Genomic DNA, 16,629 nt, shown 5'->3' with positions numbered 1-16,629 from the left:
CATCTCTGTGAGAACCAGGGACTGCTTACACAGGGCTGGGTGCCTTGGCTCCATGAAAGCACTCATTGTGTAGAAGTGTTTTATTACTTACTCAGTACACCTCTGAGCACAAACAGGCTGTGGACATTGTCATAACTAACGGCAGCTTGAGCAGCATCCAACCTCGCTCAGTGCTGATAATGATTTATTCCCAACTTTATTTGCCCTTTAAAGACCAAGCAGAGCTTCCACAGGTTATTTCACCTTATTCCCTGTGTTTGTAACATTTTGCTTTTCTAACCTGTGTGTTAAGTTGTAAGATAATTGTATCAAACACATTGCTGTTTCCAAGCTCGACAGTAATTTGCCAGCATATCTATAAACCCCCAAAATACCAGTTTAGCATCTAACAGCTGATTTTTTAAATTCTGTTCAGCTCAATTATATAACTTTACATATTGCTTTTCTATATTTAAAATACCATTATTACAAGTAGTATAAAGTGTCTTGTGGATTTTTGGTCTTGGAAACAGTTTGTACTGGTTAATATTAAGAGATGTCTCAATTTGACTTTCTCCAACGAAATACAAAATGCAGACACTCTACAGCTGCCAGGATGAGTTCTTGGTATGGTTACTTGTAAAATTGGGATGAGACCCAGGCAAGACCCCACTTTAGGTTAGTCAACATGAATTTTAGTGCTTTTGTCCATTGCTCCTCAGAGTTAAATTGCATTTTAATGGAGTAAGAGCCACCACTGCCACCTGTATCTTCAATCTTGCCTTTCTCCACATCCATCCTGTATAACACACAAAGTTTTATTGGTACATTACTACTGCAAGCATTTCATCTCAACAGGGAGTCAAGTAATAAAATTCAAATCTGACATTCATGTTACTCCAAATAAAAATACTTTGTCTTTAAAGGAAATCTAGAAAGCCTCAGGTCTTCACCTGAGGAACTAGCTTTAGATTTCAATTAAACTATGAGCAAGTGTGGTAATCTTGCCCATGAAGAATGCTGGACAATTCCAGAAAAACAGGACAGACACAGCAAGCAGTGCTGTAGTCTGGTCCAGAGGTGTGTCAGTGCAAGGTGTTAATGTGACATCTTAGATGGCAACACTCACCTATAAGGCAAACAAAACCGAGTTTCACCTTTTTCCACTTCCTCTTTAAATTGCTGCATGCAGTCCAGGAAAGCCACCATTGCATGATCAAACTTATTGTCCCAGAAGAACCTTAGCCCTCCAGAACAGTACAAGGGAAGCTCCTAGAAAAAGAGATCCATTACAGGCACCCCAAGCCCTTGTTTAGATGTTGTCAGTGCAGCTCTTCCATCTTGTGCAAGGCTTACATTTGTCAGAGGATGCTTAGAAATGGGGTTTTTTTGCACACAGCAAGTGTGACTTGTTTTGTGCTAAGTGCCTGCTGCATGCAGGCTTGAGTTTCTAATCGCCAACATCAACCATCCCCAATCCTGCCATCTTCCTCTGGCCAGCTGCCACACATGGGTCGGTAGTTTTGTTTGTTTTAGTGATACTGGATGGCAGAGAAAGTGGCTTGATACAGGATATGAAGGAAGGTATTACTATGGTAGAGAAATCAGGACAGCTAAGAGAAGGCTCAAAGGAGATATGATACCTCTCTACAGCTACCATAAAGGGGGTTATAGTGAGATAGAGGTTGGTCTCTTCTCCTCAGTAACAAATGACCAGACAAGAGGAAATGGCCAGGAGAGGTTTAAATGGAGCTGAATCATAATCATAGAATCGTTATGGTTGGAAAAGGCCTTTAAGCTCATGGAGTCCACCCCCTGCCCAGCCCATCACTAACCCATGGCCCTCAGTAAATCATCTATGCGTCTTTTAAATATCTCTAGGGGTGATGACTCCACCATCTCCCTGGGCAGCCTGTTCCAATGAGGAAGATGAGGAAGAACTTTTTCCCTGAGAGGGGTGTCAGACACTGCCCGGGTGAGTGGTGGGCTAGGTGGTATGAGGGCAGAGGTTGAACTCACCAACCAAAATGATTCTGTGATTCTGTAAGTTCATGAGGAGCTGTTTGTGTTTTCTGTCCCCTAGTATGACCAGGGCTCTGTGACATTCAAGGTCAATGTTCTCTGATTTGTGCAGGATCTCTTACCTTTGATTTGTCTGTGAGGGACTCCAAATATGAGTGGTTGCCATATGGCACCAGATGGTATCTGAAAGGAGAAATGATTCACAAGTAGATGAATCTAGCTAGCAACAGGACAAGGGGTAATGGGATGAAGCTGGAACACAAAAAGGTCCACTTAAATGTAAGAAAAAACTATTTTACTGTGAGGGTGATGGAGCAGTGGAACAGGCTGCCCAGAGGGGTTGTGGAGGTCTTCAAGACCCGCCTGGACATGTTCCTATGCAACCTGCTCTAGGTGACCCTGCTTCTGCAGGGGGGTTGGACTAGATCTCTGAAGGTCCCTTCCAACCCCTACCATTCTATGATTCTATGATAAGTGAAATATGTATAATATTAGATACCTTTGAAACTTCAGGCCCATTTTGTTAGCAAGGGCATGCAGCAGCAGCACAGTCTGCCCCCAGGCAGCATTGATTTCATTCCATTCTACAGGAACGCTGGGGAGACGGCCAAGTCTGAAGTTATTTATTGTCCCAAACTGACCACTGTGCCTGGGAGAAGAGGAAGTGTAAGTTAAGCACATGGGGGCAGGAACAGCACTGACAGGTAGGGAACACACACTGCTAGCCATGCAAAAGGTTTGGGGAGCTCTGCTTAAAAAAATGTATATAAATACCAACCCTTTGTTTTCCTTTTTTTAAACAGAAATTGTGAAAAAAAAAGAAGAAAAAAAAAAAAGACCCAACACCCAGACCCCTTGATCTTCCTGCTCTGTCAAGCCTGACATAGAACATTCCTGTGGGATAGCAGGTCCTGGCTTGGTTAGTGAAAGAGCCATTTCTGAGTCCACTCAGACACCTACAAACCTCTTTCAGCTGACACTACTGGAAGCCACCACCAGTAGCTTTGTTGTGGGTAACTGCAACTCAACTGGCACCACTCCTGTCACCTGCAGTGTCACTGAAGTGGCCCTTTGTTATGGGCTCTTAGCAAACTGAAACGACATCCCAGTGCTTGCATTACCAGATGTGAAAGGTTGCATTGAATATGTTGGTTTTCTTTAACTTATCCAGCTGCATCTGAGCATAGAGCATTTGGTTGTCCACACTTTTCAATTCATCATCCAGCTCCAGCTGTTGCCTCTTGAATTCACAATATTCCTTTTGATACCTTTTAAACAGAAGCAAGACAAGTGCAGGCTTTTACAGAAAAGCAATTGCTCAAACACTAGACAAGGGGCTTTTTGGTCTAGACAAACTTCTATTATGCAAATGACAAACCACTTGCATTTAGATGTTATTTACAAGTTTATCCACATTATAATCTCATTCAGTTATTACGTAAAATCCCTACCATAAACTGCAGTTGGAGTTCACTCACTGAGCTTCTTCCTGCTCCAGTTGCTTGGCCTCTGCCCTGACTCTCTCAAAGTCTTCAGCCACAATCTTGCGGTTCTTCTCAACATCCTCTAGCTCCTGGATCAGCTGCTCTTCCTCCAGTGCAAGTTCTTTCAGTTCTGTTTGCAGTTTCTCCTTATCATCCTCATTCATTTGCTCCACTATCTCCAGACATCTCCTAAAGTAGTGACAGGATTACCAAAATGGGGATCTGGGAAGCTCCTGTCACAGTCCCCAGTTCCCCACAGGGACTCTGCTCTCATCAAACCTGTGCTCTCCACATTGATCCTACACTGAATCAGGAATACACATGGGGGAACTGGGGAGTGAGATGGTGACTGAGGATCTGCAGCTGCCTTCAGTAGCCATCTCTGTGAAGCCCTTGATGGCACAACAATGCTGCCTCATAGCACTGTCGTTGTTCTGATGGATGCATAGACTTCAGCAAGAGAAGCTGTCTACCACAGGGCTCTCAAACCCAAATTTTTCATCTCATTCAGACAAAGAAAAGCCCAAGGGCTGATGTCAGGGACATCTCTCACTGATTACGGATCAAGGCTGTGTTATTTCCCCAAGCTTCAAGCTAAAACAACTCAGTCCCATGTCACCTTCAAGTCACTCACTTGTAGTTCTGGCACTCGTTCTCTGTGATGCTAAGCTGTGTGTCCAGCTGGTCTAGCAGAGCGTCTGTGCATTCCTCACACAGAGGGTGATCCACATCCGTTTGCCCAGACATGATGTCAAAGAGGTCCCCAGTGACCTGCAGGAAGAGTTGCTGTTAGTTCAAGCAGAGGCACAGGAAGCTGCCAGCTGGTTTGGAAGATGACCTTGTGCTTCTTCAACTGGCAAAGTAATTTTTTGGAAGATCTTGATTTAAAATAAGCCAGTTTCAAACTACTCACCATCAAAAATACTGGAAGGCCTGTTCAAAATTACTCAAGTTTACCAGCTCAATTGAAACTTGCCTTCAGTCTGTGGCTGAGGTTTTCCATGGTATCGCCATCAGATGCCTCCCCGATCAGCATGAAGCTATTAGCACTTTCTGTTGACATCATTCTTGGAAAGAATGTTATTGAGAGGTGAGTGCTGGAAGGGTTGAGGGGAGTCAGGTCTGGTGCTAGACTTAAAGCTGAGACTAGGCTCAAGAGTCAGCAAGGAAGAACACACAAGCCCTACTTGCAGAAGGATAGGGGAGCCCATGTGTTTTAGAGGTAATTAATGAGTAGGGCCTTAATTACTGGGTATTTACATGTATTCAAATGGCTGCCCAACTGAGAGTCCTGGGGAGCCCTTGGGGCAAGCTCCATGGTGGTCACTGTGAAGTGCAGCAGGTGACAACTCACTGGGGATCCTTATCCCCTCAGTGCTGGCTTGGGCTGCCCGGAGGGAGCTGCTGGCAGATGGGCTCCAAGCTGGGCCAGGCCAAGTGGGAGCAAGGCAGTAGCAGCCATACCTGGCTGGCAGGATGAACCTCCTGGACACGCCATCCTGCCGGTTCTCCGCAAAGGTTTCCTATGGGGCAAAGGGACACTGTCAACAGAGACCCCAGGGCAGATGTGGGGAGCCCGCGGCCGCTGCACCCCACCTGACCCGGCTATACCTCTGTCAGGGTGCTCTCCTCTTCGTGCGCGTCCCCGGGCCGGGCTGGGGCAGCAGTCAGCAGCGGAGCTGCGGGAGAAGAGGTATCACCCAGGCCCGGGTCTCCCCCGGTCCCGACCGCCCCGCCCCGGCAGTTACCGGTGAGCTCCTGGATGGTGAGGCGGTCGAGGATCTTGAAGGAGGTGTCGAGCTTGAGCGGCTGGCTGCAGCGCTGGCACACGAAACTGACCTGCGTGGTGAAGGCGGGAGGCCGAGATCCCTCCATACCACCGCTCAGCCCCGCGCCCACTCTGCCATCACCGCGCAACGGACGTGACGTACAGCACCAGAGCACAATCCTAACGGGGTATAAGGGTTTAGTGACGAACATTTCTTTTTCCTCTCGCTCCACCCCGGATGGTTGTAGGGAGCGGCCAGGACGCCGGCGACGCGTGCGCTGCGGAGGAATGGAATGGGGTGGAGCGCGTCACGCGGGTGGGAGCACGCGGGATTGGCGGACGCGCCATTGGCGGACGCGCCGTGTCGCGTGAGGTCAGTTCCGGTGGCGGCGACCCCGGCGCTTGAGGCAGGTAGTAGCGTGGTCTTGCGCCACAGAGTGACGCTCGGACGCGCGCGCAGCTCTCATGGCTTCGCTGCTCAAGGTGGACCCGGAGGTGAAGCTCAAGGTGTGCCCCGTCGCTACTTCAGCGGCTCTGTCAGGATGGGATGGGGGATGGGGCTTGGGCCTCGGTCTCGGCCTTGGGGCGGGGCGGTCTCGGGGAGACGCCCGGGCGTTTCGCACCGGCTCTTGGTCCCGCCCCCCTCCCCCCCTTTTTCCGTTGCTGCCGGCCCGGCGTGCCTGGCGGCCCCTGCATTCTGAGAGGATGCGGATGGGACCGCCCCGCAGCGGTTCTTTGGCAAAGGGTGGTTGCCAGTCCCGGGCGTGGCGCGGCGGAGCTTCCTCTCTGTTCCCCGTGCCGCAGCCAGCGGGAGCCGTGCGGTTTACTGTTTCGCCCCCCGTACTCCTCCCTCCGTTGATCTGTGATGCCCCCCGCCGTTCTGGGCTGCCCTTCCGAGCCCGTCTTCCCGTGCTGGCGGGACGGCTGCGGAGCCGCCGCTCGGTGCTCCTGGGCTTTTGCAGCTCTCTGTCGTTTCTCAGGAGGGATATCAGATTGGGGTTGTAGGTGCCTTTTGGGAGTCACCCTGAACTGTTGCTTTTCCCCTTTTGCAGGTTGATTCCTTCAGGGAGCGGATCACAAGTGAGGTGAGTGTCCCTCTGCTGCTGCCCCCGGAGGTGATGGAGTGGGAAAGAGGCTGTTTGGCCATGTTTTTCTGACAGACCCGATTGCAATCTGAGCCTCTCTTGGAAGCTTAGCGGTGCTCAGAGCATCTATTGCCACTGGAGTGAGCTGCTGTAGCCTCAGGGCTCTTGTGGCATCTTCTCTTCATGGCTTAGTGAGGTGGTGGGCTGCAGAACTTGTATTCTCTCCTGTTTCCTGCCTTTGGACTTGGCGTGTTGAGATGGGGTAGTGATAGCCTAGGTAAGACTGAAGGAGGACCTCATTAACACTTACCTAAAGGGTAGATGTCAAGAGCATCATTTCCTGTAGTGTCCAGTGACAGGACAAGGGGTAATGGACATAAGCTGGAACACAAAAAGTTCTACTTAAACACAAGGAGAAACTTGTTTGGTGTTGAGGTGAGGGAGCCCTGGCACAGGCTGCCCCGGGGGCGGTGTGGAGGCTCCTTCTTGGGAGGTTTCCAAACCCACCTGGGCACATTCCTGTGCCTCCTGATTGAGGGGAACCTGCTTTAGCAGGCGGTTGGGCTGGATGAGCTCTGGAGGGCCCTTCCAACCCCCACCATTCTGGGATTATATGAGTGTTGGGGTGGTTAGGTATGGAGGAAAGGCCTGAGCCCCAGCTTTGTCGATTCTGATGGGCCCCTAAGGGGGGCAGGCACGTCTTTCCTTCCTGACCCCTCTCACGTAGGAGCAGTTGCAAAATGCTCTCAATTTTGGAGCCGGGCTCTGATGAGACTTGAATTTTGAGATTCTTGCCTGCTAATGGGAACCTCACAGTGTTTTTTCACATCATCTCCTTTCTCAGGCTGAAGACCTGGTGGCAAACTTTTTCCCAAAGAAGCTATTAGAGCTTGATGGGTTCCTTAAGGTAACGTACATGTTGTTCTCTGTATCCTTTTGAATTTTCAAGCTACACCTTGCAAACAGCGTGGCAGGTCTTGTCCTGTGCAATCCACCATGTCACAGAGGCAGCAGTGGCTAGGTTCCCTGCGTGCATTTGAGTGCTGTCAGCTCTAGAGGAGGTGCTTCCTTTTTCGTTTTGCTTTGTGAGATCAACACGTTTTATCTGTCTTATGGGTTTGGCAGCTTCAGGCTGTCCCTGCCCATGCTGTGGTCTCACAGGAACTCCAGTGGTGCAGACAGCTGATAGCTTTGCTCACAGTCTGAAGCTGGCACACTGCTCTTGGGTGGAGGGAGGTCTCATCACAGGCCTATTGTTTGACTTGGTAGTTTTTTTTTTTCATTCATCCTTATTTTATAGTTGGATAAGAGAGAGCTCTGAATCTTTTGTCTTCTCATCGTGTTTCTCGTGAACAGAATTGGTTAGTTTTATAATTAAATAACAAATCTGCTGTTCTTTTCCAGGACCCTATCCTGAATGTTCATGATCTCACTCGGATCCATTCAGATATGAACCTCCCAGTGCCTGACCCAATTCTTCTCACCAACAGGCATGATGGACTGGATGGGGTAAGGTTACTCTCTTGACTGTGATCCCTGCTTCTGTTAATTAAAACTGCATGCCTTGCTCTGTGCTGGAGTAGGATATTCTTATTTAATGACAGGCTCTGACTCTCCCAAAGGCTTTTAGGAATTGGTCTCTCGAGCCTGGGAAGTCTGCTGGAGGTAACTTGTGCTCTGCAGCCCTCCTTTGTTTTTAAAGACGGATGTTTAGAAACCAGAAGCATAGCAGAAGCTCTAAAGTTTTCCTTATTTCCTTTGCAATGCTGTTACATCTTACAACTAGTTTGTGAGTAAAACATTTTGTATATTTTAGCCAAATATGAAAAAGAGGAAGCTGGAAGACCACGAAGAGACCTTTCAGGGTAAGAGTCTCCAAATCTCTTGTGTTGCTGCCTGCCCTCTGAACCAGTGCACTATGCCTTAGGGATATGAAATCACATGAACCTTGCTTGCCCTGTCCTGACAGCAGCTGCTGCTCATGCAGACCTGTCCCCACAACCTCTCAGAGCCTGAACCTACGGATGTTCTGTTGTGGCAGAGTCAGGTTCCAGCTCTTAGAAGCATTGTTAGGACTTCTCTGATAGACATAAGTAGTACTTGTTTGAGCTTGGCTTGCTGACAGAGGCAGCTGATCTCCCTGTGGCTTTGTGCTGAAAGCTCTCCTTGTCTGGAGGAAGATACCAGGCTTTGGATTAAGTTGAGGTAGAAACAGCTCATACATGTGCATCAAGAAAGCTCTTTGTTTCCACCCTCAGCAGCTTAGAGCTCTTCAGCTCTCATTTTTGCTCTGTATTTTCTCTTTTCCTTCCTTTGTCATAACTGCTGTTATCCCATATTAAACTTTCCCTTCCCCGCAGGTTACCTAGAGCCTGGTTCAGTGTCCGCTACTAACTTTTGCAGGCAATGAGATGCTCAGGTGGACCTTCAGTCTGATCCCCTGGTGCTGCTCTCTCTCCTTCCTGTTGCTGAGACCAGGTGCTTCTCTCCTCTTGGCTAGGTACCAAAGTCTTTGTGATGCCCAATGGGATGCTGAAGAGCAACCAGCAGCTGGTGGACATCATTGAGAAAGTGAAACCAGAAATCAGGCTGCTCATTGAGAAGTGTAATACGGTGGGTGTGAGCACTGGCACCAGTGGAGACAGGCAAAGCTGCTGTGGATGGAAGGATCAGGACCCTCTCTGTTCTGTAGATAAGGAAAGGCAGGATTGCAGTATCTATGACATAGGTGTAGGGAAATAATGTTTTTTTTTCTGAGCTCTTAGGGAGTTCTGTAGTTCACCTCCTGAAGTAGGAGGATGTCTCTTGAGGCTTTTCTTTGACCTCCTTTTGCACAGTCACAGACATCTGGTGAGAGCTTCTGGCACAGTCAGTTTCTTCCCGTGGGAAGCTGTGCTTGTGCTGGCTGTGTAGCATCCCAGCCATGTGGGAAATGATCTCTTCTGAAGTGTTGCATGAGCATGAAGGACCTGAAGGAGTTTATCATGAACTGCTTGGCAAAAGCAGAGTCCTAGGGGGCTTTTGGTAAAACTTTTGAGAGGTCTCTATGGAGATGTTGGCATTGATCAGCATTGTGATCTCTTCACTACAGGTCAAAATGTGGGTGCAGCTTCTTATTCCCAGGATAGAAGATGGAAACAACTTTGGTGTTTCTATTCAGGTAAGGCACCAGTGGCTCTGTGCTCTGCCTAGGGGAGAGCTGTGCTCCAGGGACACAGATCTTCTGGGTTCCTCTGAATCTTTCATTTGATGGTATCCAACAGCTGCAGTCATAGAGGTTGGTTTAGGTTTTAAAACCCAACCCTGAGCTTGACATGGCACTGGTGAGACATGTTGTCAGAGCCCTGAAGGCCCACTGCAGTTGCCTGAAGCTGATAGCTTCCTTGTCTTCCCCACAGGAGGAAACAGTTGCTGAGCTTCGAACTGTGGAAAGTGAAGCAGCTTCCTACTTGGACCAGATTTCTAAGTAGGCATGCGAGAACAGACCTCTTTTTTTGGGATCTCCTTGGGAAAAGTGAAGTGCTTGGGGAATGTCTCCCAGCTTCTCTAGGTCAGCTTGTGCCTGAAGAAAAAAAAATCTTGATGCTATTTATCTGACCTTTAGTCTCTCCCTTTTCCTACCAGATATTATATCACAAGAGCAAAGTTGGTTTCCAAAATAGCTAAGTACCCTCATGTGGTAAGTAAAACAGGGAAGGGGAGATTTACGTTAGATGCCACTGCTTTTTGGGACTCTCTGGGCCACTTCATCACTATCCTTTTTGAGCTGAGGGTCCTGGGGGTAATAGGGGGGTTTGTACAAGTATGCAGGGCATCTGCAGTAGAGGAGAGCAAGCAGAAGGGAGGATTCCTTTGTAAAAGGTGGGCCCTTCACCCAGTGTGCAGGAGGTGCAGCCCTGAGCTCAGGCACAGCTCTGCTCTTGCAGGAGGACTATCGCTGCACGGTGACAGAGATCGATGAGAAGGAGTACATTAGTCTGCGTCTGATCATTTCAGAGCTGAGGAATCAATATGTGAGTGAAAAATGAGCTCATGCTGACTTCCTGCACTCTCTCCCACAGCAGTGGAGAGAGCCTCTTTTGATCCTGCTGCTGCTGCCCTCTTTCCCTAGGAGCACACCTAGTCCTGGCAAGCAGCCTCTCTCCTCCCTGCCCTGCTTTGGCTCTAATGAGAATCATAGAATCATTCCGGTTGGAAAAGACCTTTAAGATCATTGAGTCCGACCACTGACATCACAGTGCCCAGCTCACCACTAACCCATGGCCCTCAGCAGCTCATCTGTGTGTCTTCTCAATCTCTCCAGGGATGGGGACTCCCCCACCTCCCTGGGCAGCCTGGGACAGGGGCTGACAACCCTCTCGGGAAAAAGTTCTTCCTCAGCTCCAATCTAAACCTCCCGTGGGACAACTTGAGGCCATTTCCTCTTGTCCTTGAAGAGCCAACCATTGTCTCTCCACTGTCTCCTAGAGATGTGGGTGTTTCCAGCTGAGTGTTCACAGGGGTTTAGCACAAAATTCTTTCACCTCTGTGGGAGTCTGTGATCCTAAACACTTCATGCAGTATAAGCCATTCCTGGGGTCTGTAAAGAAAGCTTGTTTTGGTGTTATATGCAGTGGCTTCTGTTAAGTCTGGCTGGAAGAAGCCCTTACTTTAAGTGTGTGATTGCCCACAGGAGCTGAGGGTAGTGGCAGGGTGAGCTATGCTGCTCTTCTAACCAGTGCTCACGTGAAAGCTGAATGCTGGATTATTTCACCCTCCTTGTCTGAGCCTTGTTCTCCCTTTTTGTAGGTTACTTTGCATGACATGATCCTTAAAAACATTGAGAAGATCAAGAGGCCTCGGAGCAGCAACGCTGAAACCCTCTATTAAGTGTCAATGTTTGAACTTGAGAACTGTTCAGTCGACTAAAGACCGTCATTGCCTTGGTTTGTTATGTGACTCGAGATGGGGAAACTGACTGGAAATACTATTGCATTCTTAGTTAAACTCTAAAGAGCTTCTTGCCTAGTTTTGTGACTTGGTTTTGTTCAGGTCTCATGAGCTCTTCCTCCCTCTAGTAACTGGTCATGAGAAGGCCGTGCTGCTTTGGGATGCCCTAGAGGCTACTGCAGAGTGAGAGCACCAGCCTTCATGCCTTTCTTCCTACCCTATTAAGAGCGACACTTAAGAGACCAAGCCCTTTATCTTGTCCCATCTCTTGGCCAGAGGCTTCATTGGGCTCTCTGGGAATGGGGCAGACCAGCATAAGAGCAAGCCCAGGTGATGGAGAAGCTCCCTCTCTTCACTGCCCTGCTGTGCTCTTATCCGTTGCAGATGAGGGAACATGTCCCTTCTGGGTTAGTGGCAGCAGCCCCTGCTCCAGTGCTGCTGAGTGGTCTTTCCTCATTTTCTGGCTCTCTCCTGCTCAGCAGAACCTGCCCCATCTGTCTCTGCCTTGTCTGTTCTGGCTGGAGCAATGCAGAGCACGAGGTGGTGCTTGAAACTAGGGCTGTTTGCTGGCCTTGACTGGTCATGAGCTCAGGTGGCTTTTACTCCTGTTTGCCATTTTAACTAGAGCCACTTTCTTGGCTGAAACCAATATTACTTCACATATATCCTAGTGTCCCTTCAGCACAAGATGCTTTTGCCCAGACCAAGGGAAAGGAGGGGATACCAAAGCCCTGATAGTCTCTGTGGTCAGCTTGAGTCCCGCTGCCTCCTGGCAGTGCTCCCCACTGCTGGGGCAGGGCAGGCAGTCACCTCAGATTTGTGCTTGGAGTGAGAATGGCTGATAACCCCCACTCCAGAACCATTGCTTCCCCCCTTGTAAAACTTTTCCCTGCAAAGGGCATGTTGCGGTGCCCTGGTGACTCCTCTAAGCCTCTGAAATGTTGTCTGGTCCATTACAAAGCCTGTTGGAAATGACTGGTTGTGTTGCATCAGTTTTTGTGTGTGGCAAGTGGGCCCAGAACACTGCAAGGCTCCAAAATGTTCTTATTTATAGTATTTCTACTGAAGTCCCCTCTTCAGGGAACATTCTAAATAATTCGTTTCAGGAACCTGGCTGTTCCCTGGGTCTCACTGTTACACCTGTATATTTTTATTGTGCAGTAGCCTTAATAGTTGTTTTAACCTCATTGTAATAAGTGACAAATTGAATGAATTTTCTACCCTTCTTGTTTTGGGGATTTTTGTTTGTTTATTTGTTTCTTCTGCTTTCTCACCTAAGAGCCATGTTGTCTCTTGCTGGTTTCCCAGGGATTTGCCCCAGGGTGTGGAGGGCTGCTGGCCCTTGCTATAGACTCTTATGTCGTTGTTTGTAGTAAATCAACTCAATAAATATTAAATAACAAACCAACTGCATTCTATCTGCTGGCTGGGAGCAGCACTACCCCCCGTGTTTCTTTGTATTGATTCCTTTTCATTAGTTTGGCTCTCTTTGCCAGATGAAAGTATATAAACTTTTACCATGTCAAGAAATTAAAATAAGGTACTTGGAATTCTTTTAAGGTAACCCCTTGTGTTTGATACTGAGCTCTTAGGCTGTATAGTGTTGGTGTCTTGGTCCTGCCTTTCTTGCATTCTGTTTCTCCTTCCCTGCATTCCCCTCATTCCTATTTTTGATGGTGTTATAAGCTGCTATGCACTAGGATAGGGTATTTCTGTTCCCCCTACATTGGATTTCATATGATCTGTCCCATCCCAACCCAGTGTGTGGGATTTGGGCACTCTTGGCTTGAACATAGGCAAGAGATTGGTGCAGTGTTTCTGGGAGTCAGCAACCTGCTCTGGGGCTGTCCTGCACCTCTGCCAAGTGAGTGTCTGCTGGGACAGGTGCCTTGTTCCCCATGTTCACTGTGTGATCTGTTATTCTCTTGGCTACTCTGTGTGTGGTACCAAAGGAAAGGCCTGCAGCCCCCAGCCTGAGCATCCTCTGCACTCCCCAGGCGAGCATCTGTGTTCCTGAGCTCCCTCCCACCTCTGCTGCAGCACAGCCTGGGGTGAAGAGGCCTCTCCAGCTGCACTCCTGTCCCAATGCTGGCTCCTTAGAGAGTTTGGCCGTCCCTTCCGGCTGGGATGCCACTAGATGGGACTCCTGCACAGCCCTGAGAGTGGCCATCACTGGCTGGGGCTCCTGGCTGGCACGTCCAACCTGGAAATTTGTAGCTGCTGAGCGAGCTGCAGGGGCAGCCACCTTGCAGACACATCCTTCCTCCCACAGCTACCTGCTTCATGCAGGCAAATCCTGTCGGTGCCCAAGCTGCTCTGGCAAGGGTAGGAATCGAGGTGGCTAGAGGCAATGTTCAAAGGAAGGGCTGTTGCTGGCAGGACTCGATGAGCTGCAGCACAAGGGCTTCCTCCTTGCCATAGCCAAGGGAAACCTCAGTCCCAGCAGCCCTGTGGATGATGGAGCATCTGGGACAGCTGTCTTGGCAGGTGCTGGAAGGAAGCAAGGCAGGCTTTGTCCTTCCTGAGCTTCACCCCTCCATCTCAGAGCAGTGGTTCTGGCTTTGCTCTCTGGCAGAAATAGCAGTGAGCCATCAGGGCTCTACCTTCACAGGTTCTTGAGACACCCCAACTTATATGTAGTGACTGTTAAAGCTGAGAGGGAGAATAAAGGCATAGCAGGGGTTTGTAGGTGCAGCAGCGTGGGGAAGGGTCAGGCAGTTTCCACTGTTGTGTCTTACCCAAGCTGACCCTGTGAGAGGAGGGAATGGGAGTGGGAGTTTTCCAGAGTCTGAGTTCTGGCTTGGGGTGTGCTTAAGACTTGCCTGTGTCAGGAGAGTCAGCAAGGTATTTTCTGTACTGTACTCTTTACCCAGCTGACTGGCAGACACTGACTGAGTTTCCCTGAGCTAAAAGCTGTCTCTTTCTGGTTTTGATTTCTATACATTTCAGAGACTATTTTTTGTCACCTCTACCTTTCTGTGCAAGCAAAAAAAACCTCAGCAAACTCTTCCTTGTTTTGTTGGGGAGACGTGGGCAATTGAGCAGTTATAAAATGATGGGCAGTACTTAAAAGCAACTGTTGTAGCCAAAATAAACACAGGGAGGACATGGATTCTCCAAATTAGGTATGGGCCAGAGCAAGGGGCTGATCAGGCTGGGGAGCTGAGCCGTGGAAATAGGTATATGCCCCAAACAGGTCATGAGCAACTTGTGCTGCTGTGAGACATAATTTTTTTAAATACAAGATTAGCTTTAAGCTGCCTCAGGCTGCTTTTGGAGAAAGTGCACAAGCAATCCAATGTGGCCCTTAAAGATCCTTGATTGCTTTTCATCAGTAAGGTGCTGGCACAGATTTCCTGGCTCTGTAGGCTCAGTTAATTACTCTGCTTCCTGACATTTCTCCTTCAAGATGGAGCCAGGTTTAGGGCTGTTCTGTTTATTCTGAAGCAGAGCTCCCAGAAAGTGTAGTCTGATGCTTGTGTTGCTTTCAATAGGCTTTAAAAGTCCTCAGCTTGGAAGGTACAGCAGAAACAGATAGTGTTGAGTAAGATGGCATTAGACGTGGCATCTGTGGCACATGCCTTATGGAAGGGCAGAGGCAGTACAGAAAGCTTTGCTTGTGCCATCTGTGTCCCGCAGGCATGGGATGTATGCTGAGGGTTGGTTTCTTGTGGGGATGTCATTACAAGTTGGGTTTGGTTTTTTTGGTGTGGTTGGTGGGTTTTTTGTTTGTTTGTTTGGTTTTTTTTCCCAGAACACTCCACATGCACAGAACTAAGGGTATTCTCACACTTTTATTTTCAGACCTCTCCCAGGCAAGCTGCAGGACTGAATTGTGATTTCTGGGGCAGGAAGGCCTGTGGAGTTTATCCAGTTCTCTTAAACTACTGCTATGCTGCTTAGAAAATGACCGTCTGGTAATTGAAGCCTGTCCCTTGTCTTTTAGGGACTTTGGGATGCAAAACCAAGAGGCCAAGTAAAAACTTGAGTACTCTGCTCTTTTTGTACTTCTTTAAGGAGATGTCAATGTGACCGTTGCATAAGGCAGCCTCAGAGGTTTGTGCAGGCTCAGCTACGTAGGTGTATGTTGCAGTTAAATTCCTGGGAGGTAGGAGGTTGTCCTGGCTCTGCCCTAAACCTTCACTGGGGTAACAGCACTTCCTCTCTGCACTCAGAAATGAATGCCATGTTCTAGGCTTACACTGAAAGGGAATTTTCCTTTCAAGCCTAACCCCAAGGAATCCTCAAAGCCTCGTTGACTTCATGGATGGAAAGACTGACTTGGAATTCAGCACTTCTTTGCTTAATTTGGGGCTACTTGGAGGCATTTGATTCTGCCACTGGAGGCCAGTGGATGTTGATGAGAGCAGGATACCTCTGACACCTGTAGCTGTGATGTCCCATGTAGTTAAGGCTCTTTCCTCATCTGTCCCGTCTCTCCCTGTTGCTTGTGTCAGAGAGCTGCTCTGGCAGGGAGCAGACATGTGTCCCTGGCCTGCCCAGCTGCAGCCTGGGCTAAAGAAGGCTGAGGCTGCCAGTGGTGGTGAAGAGTGTCCCCCACAGCAATGTGGCCTTCTGCCTACCAGTGTGGTGTCTGGTGAGCATGGCTGGAGAACCGCAGAAGGGCTGAGTTCAGGGGCAAGATCTGCAGAAGAGAACTGGAGACAGCGCTGAGACTGGGAGCGGGGCTGTGCCCCACCAGGAAACTCTGGGAGGAGGAAGAGAAGGCCAGGGTGAGGTGAGGCTGGCAGCAGGAGTGGAAATGTTGGGTCAAATCTCCAGCCCTGGTTCTCGGATGCCTTGAGCTTCTCAGCACCAACTCAGGGACAAGCAGGCTAAAGCTGTGTGTTTCCTCTACCCCAAGCATCTGCTGCATGGCAGGATGGAGCCCCAAGTTCTGTTGCCTGGTCACCTCGTTCTGTCAAGGCCTTTCAAAAGCAGAGAGACCTTCAGAGGGGTTGGCAGAGGATAGTTGGCCCCCAACTTTTGGTAGAAACCCTGGAGATGGCTGCTCAGCCTGGGCAACAGCAACCTGGTAGCACAGTGAGAGTGGGCCCTGCCATCAGCTGCCTGCCTGCACACCATGGCTTGGAGGTAGTTTTGTCTTTGAGGGAACTTCTCAGAAGCTGCACCTCAGTTTATCTTTAAGTGGGAAACAGACAAAAGCTGTGTGGTCTTGTTTGAGAGGAATGCTGAGGCATTAATTAGTTCAGAGCTAGCTGTTCAGAGGTGCAAAGTAAGAGCTGGTTGTTCACAGTGTGTTAGGGCCTGAATCTCATCCCAAACTGCATCTCTCCATGCCTGCCAAAGTTTTTCTGCCACTACACAGATAGATATGTTTTCAGCAAAGGCTTCCCCAGGG

At 49.0% G+C, this 16,629-nt stretch overlaps 2 protein-coding genes across 4 annotated transcripts; one reads left to right on the top strand and one right to left on the bottom strand.

Annotated features, from left to right (window-relative positions):
- Window positions 1-588: 588 nt before the first annotated feature.
- Window positions 589-5,753, bottom strand: LOC133628458 (beclin-1-like). 2 transcript variants are annotated; one of them, XM_062016627.1, is made up of 11 exons: window positions 5,234-5,753; window positions 5,097-5,164; window positions 4,950-5,008; window positions 4,462-4,552; window positions 4,120-4,256; window positions 3,480-3,674; window positions 3,123-3,269; window positions 2,501-2,650; window positions 2,124-2,184; window positions 1,109-1,251; window positions 589-778 (listed from the first exon to the last, which is right to left on the bottom strand). In XM_062016627.1, exons 1-11 carry the CDS (start codon window positions 5,463-5,465, stop codon window positions 613-615), a joined length of 1,449 nt encoding a protein of 482 aa, XP_061872611.1. In that variant the 5' UTR covers window positions 5,466-5,753; the 3' UTR covers window positions 589-612. The 2 variants fall into 2 exon arrangements, with proteins under 2 accessions (XP_061872611.1, XP_061872610.1); XM_062016626.1 differs by having other exon boundaries at window positions 5,097-5,753.
- LOC133628459 (proteasome activator complex subunit 3-like) lies at window positions 5,578-12,671 on the top strand. 2 transcript variants are annotated; one of them, XM_062016628.1, is made up of 11 exons: window positions 5,583-5,760; window positions 6,306-6,338; window positions 7,183-7,245; window positions 7,743-7,847; window positions 8,155-8,203; window positions 8,839-8,951; window positions 9,430-9,498; window positions 9,737-9,804; window positions 9,963-10,017; window positions 10,265-10,351; window positions 11,127-12,671. In XM_062016628.1, exons 1-11 carry the CDS (start codon window positions 5,719-5,721, stop codon window positions 11,205-11,207), a joined length of 765 nt encoding a protein of 254 aa, XP_061872612.1. In that variant the 5' UTR covers window positions 5,583-5,718; the 3' UTR covers window positions 11,208-12,671. The 2 variants fall into 2 exon arrangements, 1 of the variants encoding a protein (XP_061872612.1); XR_009820696.1 differs by having other exon boundaries at window positions 5,578-5,760; window positions 9,963-10,351; window positions 11,127-11,217.
- The last annotated feature ends 3,958 nt before the right edge of the window (window positions 12,672-16,629 follow it).

Source organism: Colius striatus, chromosome W (assembly GCF_028858725.1).
Source record: "Colius striatus isolate bColStr4 chromosome W, bColStr4.1.hap1, whole genome shotgun sequence".
Taxonomy (NCBI): Eukaryota; Metazoa; Chordata; class Aves; order Coliiformes; family Coliidae; genus Colius; species Colius striatus.
This window is presented reverse-complemented; position numbering and strand designations above follow the sequence as displayed.

Bases quoted from the DNA above. Each gene is read 5' to 3' on its own strand.
- LOC133628458 (XM_062016626.1), bottom strand. From the start codon at position 5,465: ATGTTCGTCACTAAACCCTTATACCCCGTTAGGATTGTGCTCTGGTGC. The intron at 4,257-4,461 runs GCAAGTTTCAAT...CTCTTCCTGCAG, and splicing joins ACCTCAGCCACAGACTGAAG to GTCACTGGGGACCTCTTTGA. The intron at 2,185-2,500 runs GTATCTAATATT...TTCTCCTTTCAG, and splicing joins ATGGGCCTGAAGTTTCAAAG to ATACCATCTGGTGCCATATG.
- LOC133628459 (XM_062016628.1), top strand. From the start codon at position 5,719: ATGGCTTCGCTGCTCAAGGTGGACCCGGAGGTGAAGCTCAAG. The intron at 7,848-8,154 runs GTAAGGTTACTC...TGTATATTTTAG, and splicing joins GGCATGATGGACTGGATGGG to CCAAATATGAAAAAGAGGAA. The intron at 10,352-11,126 runs GTGAGTGAAAAA...CCCTTTTTGTAG, and splicing joins CAGAGCTGAGGAATCAATAT to GTTACTTTGCATGACATGAT.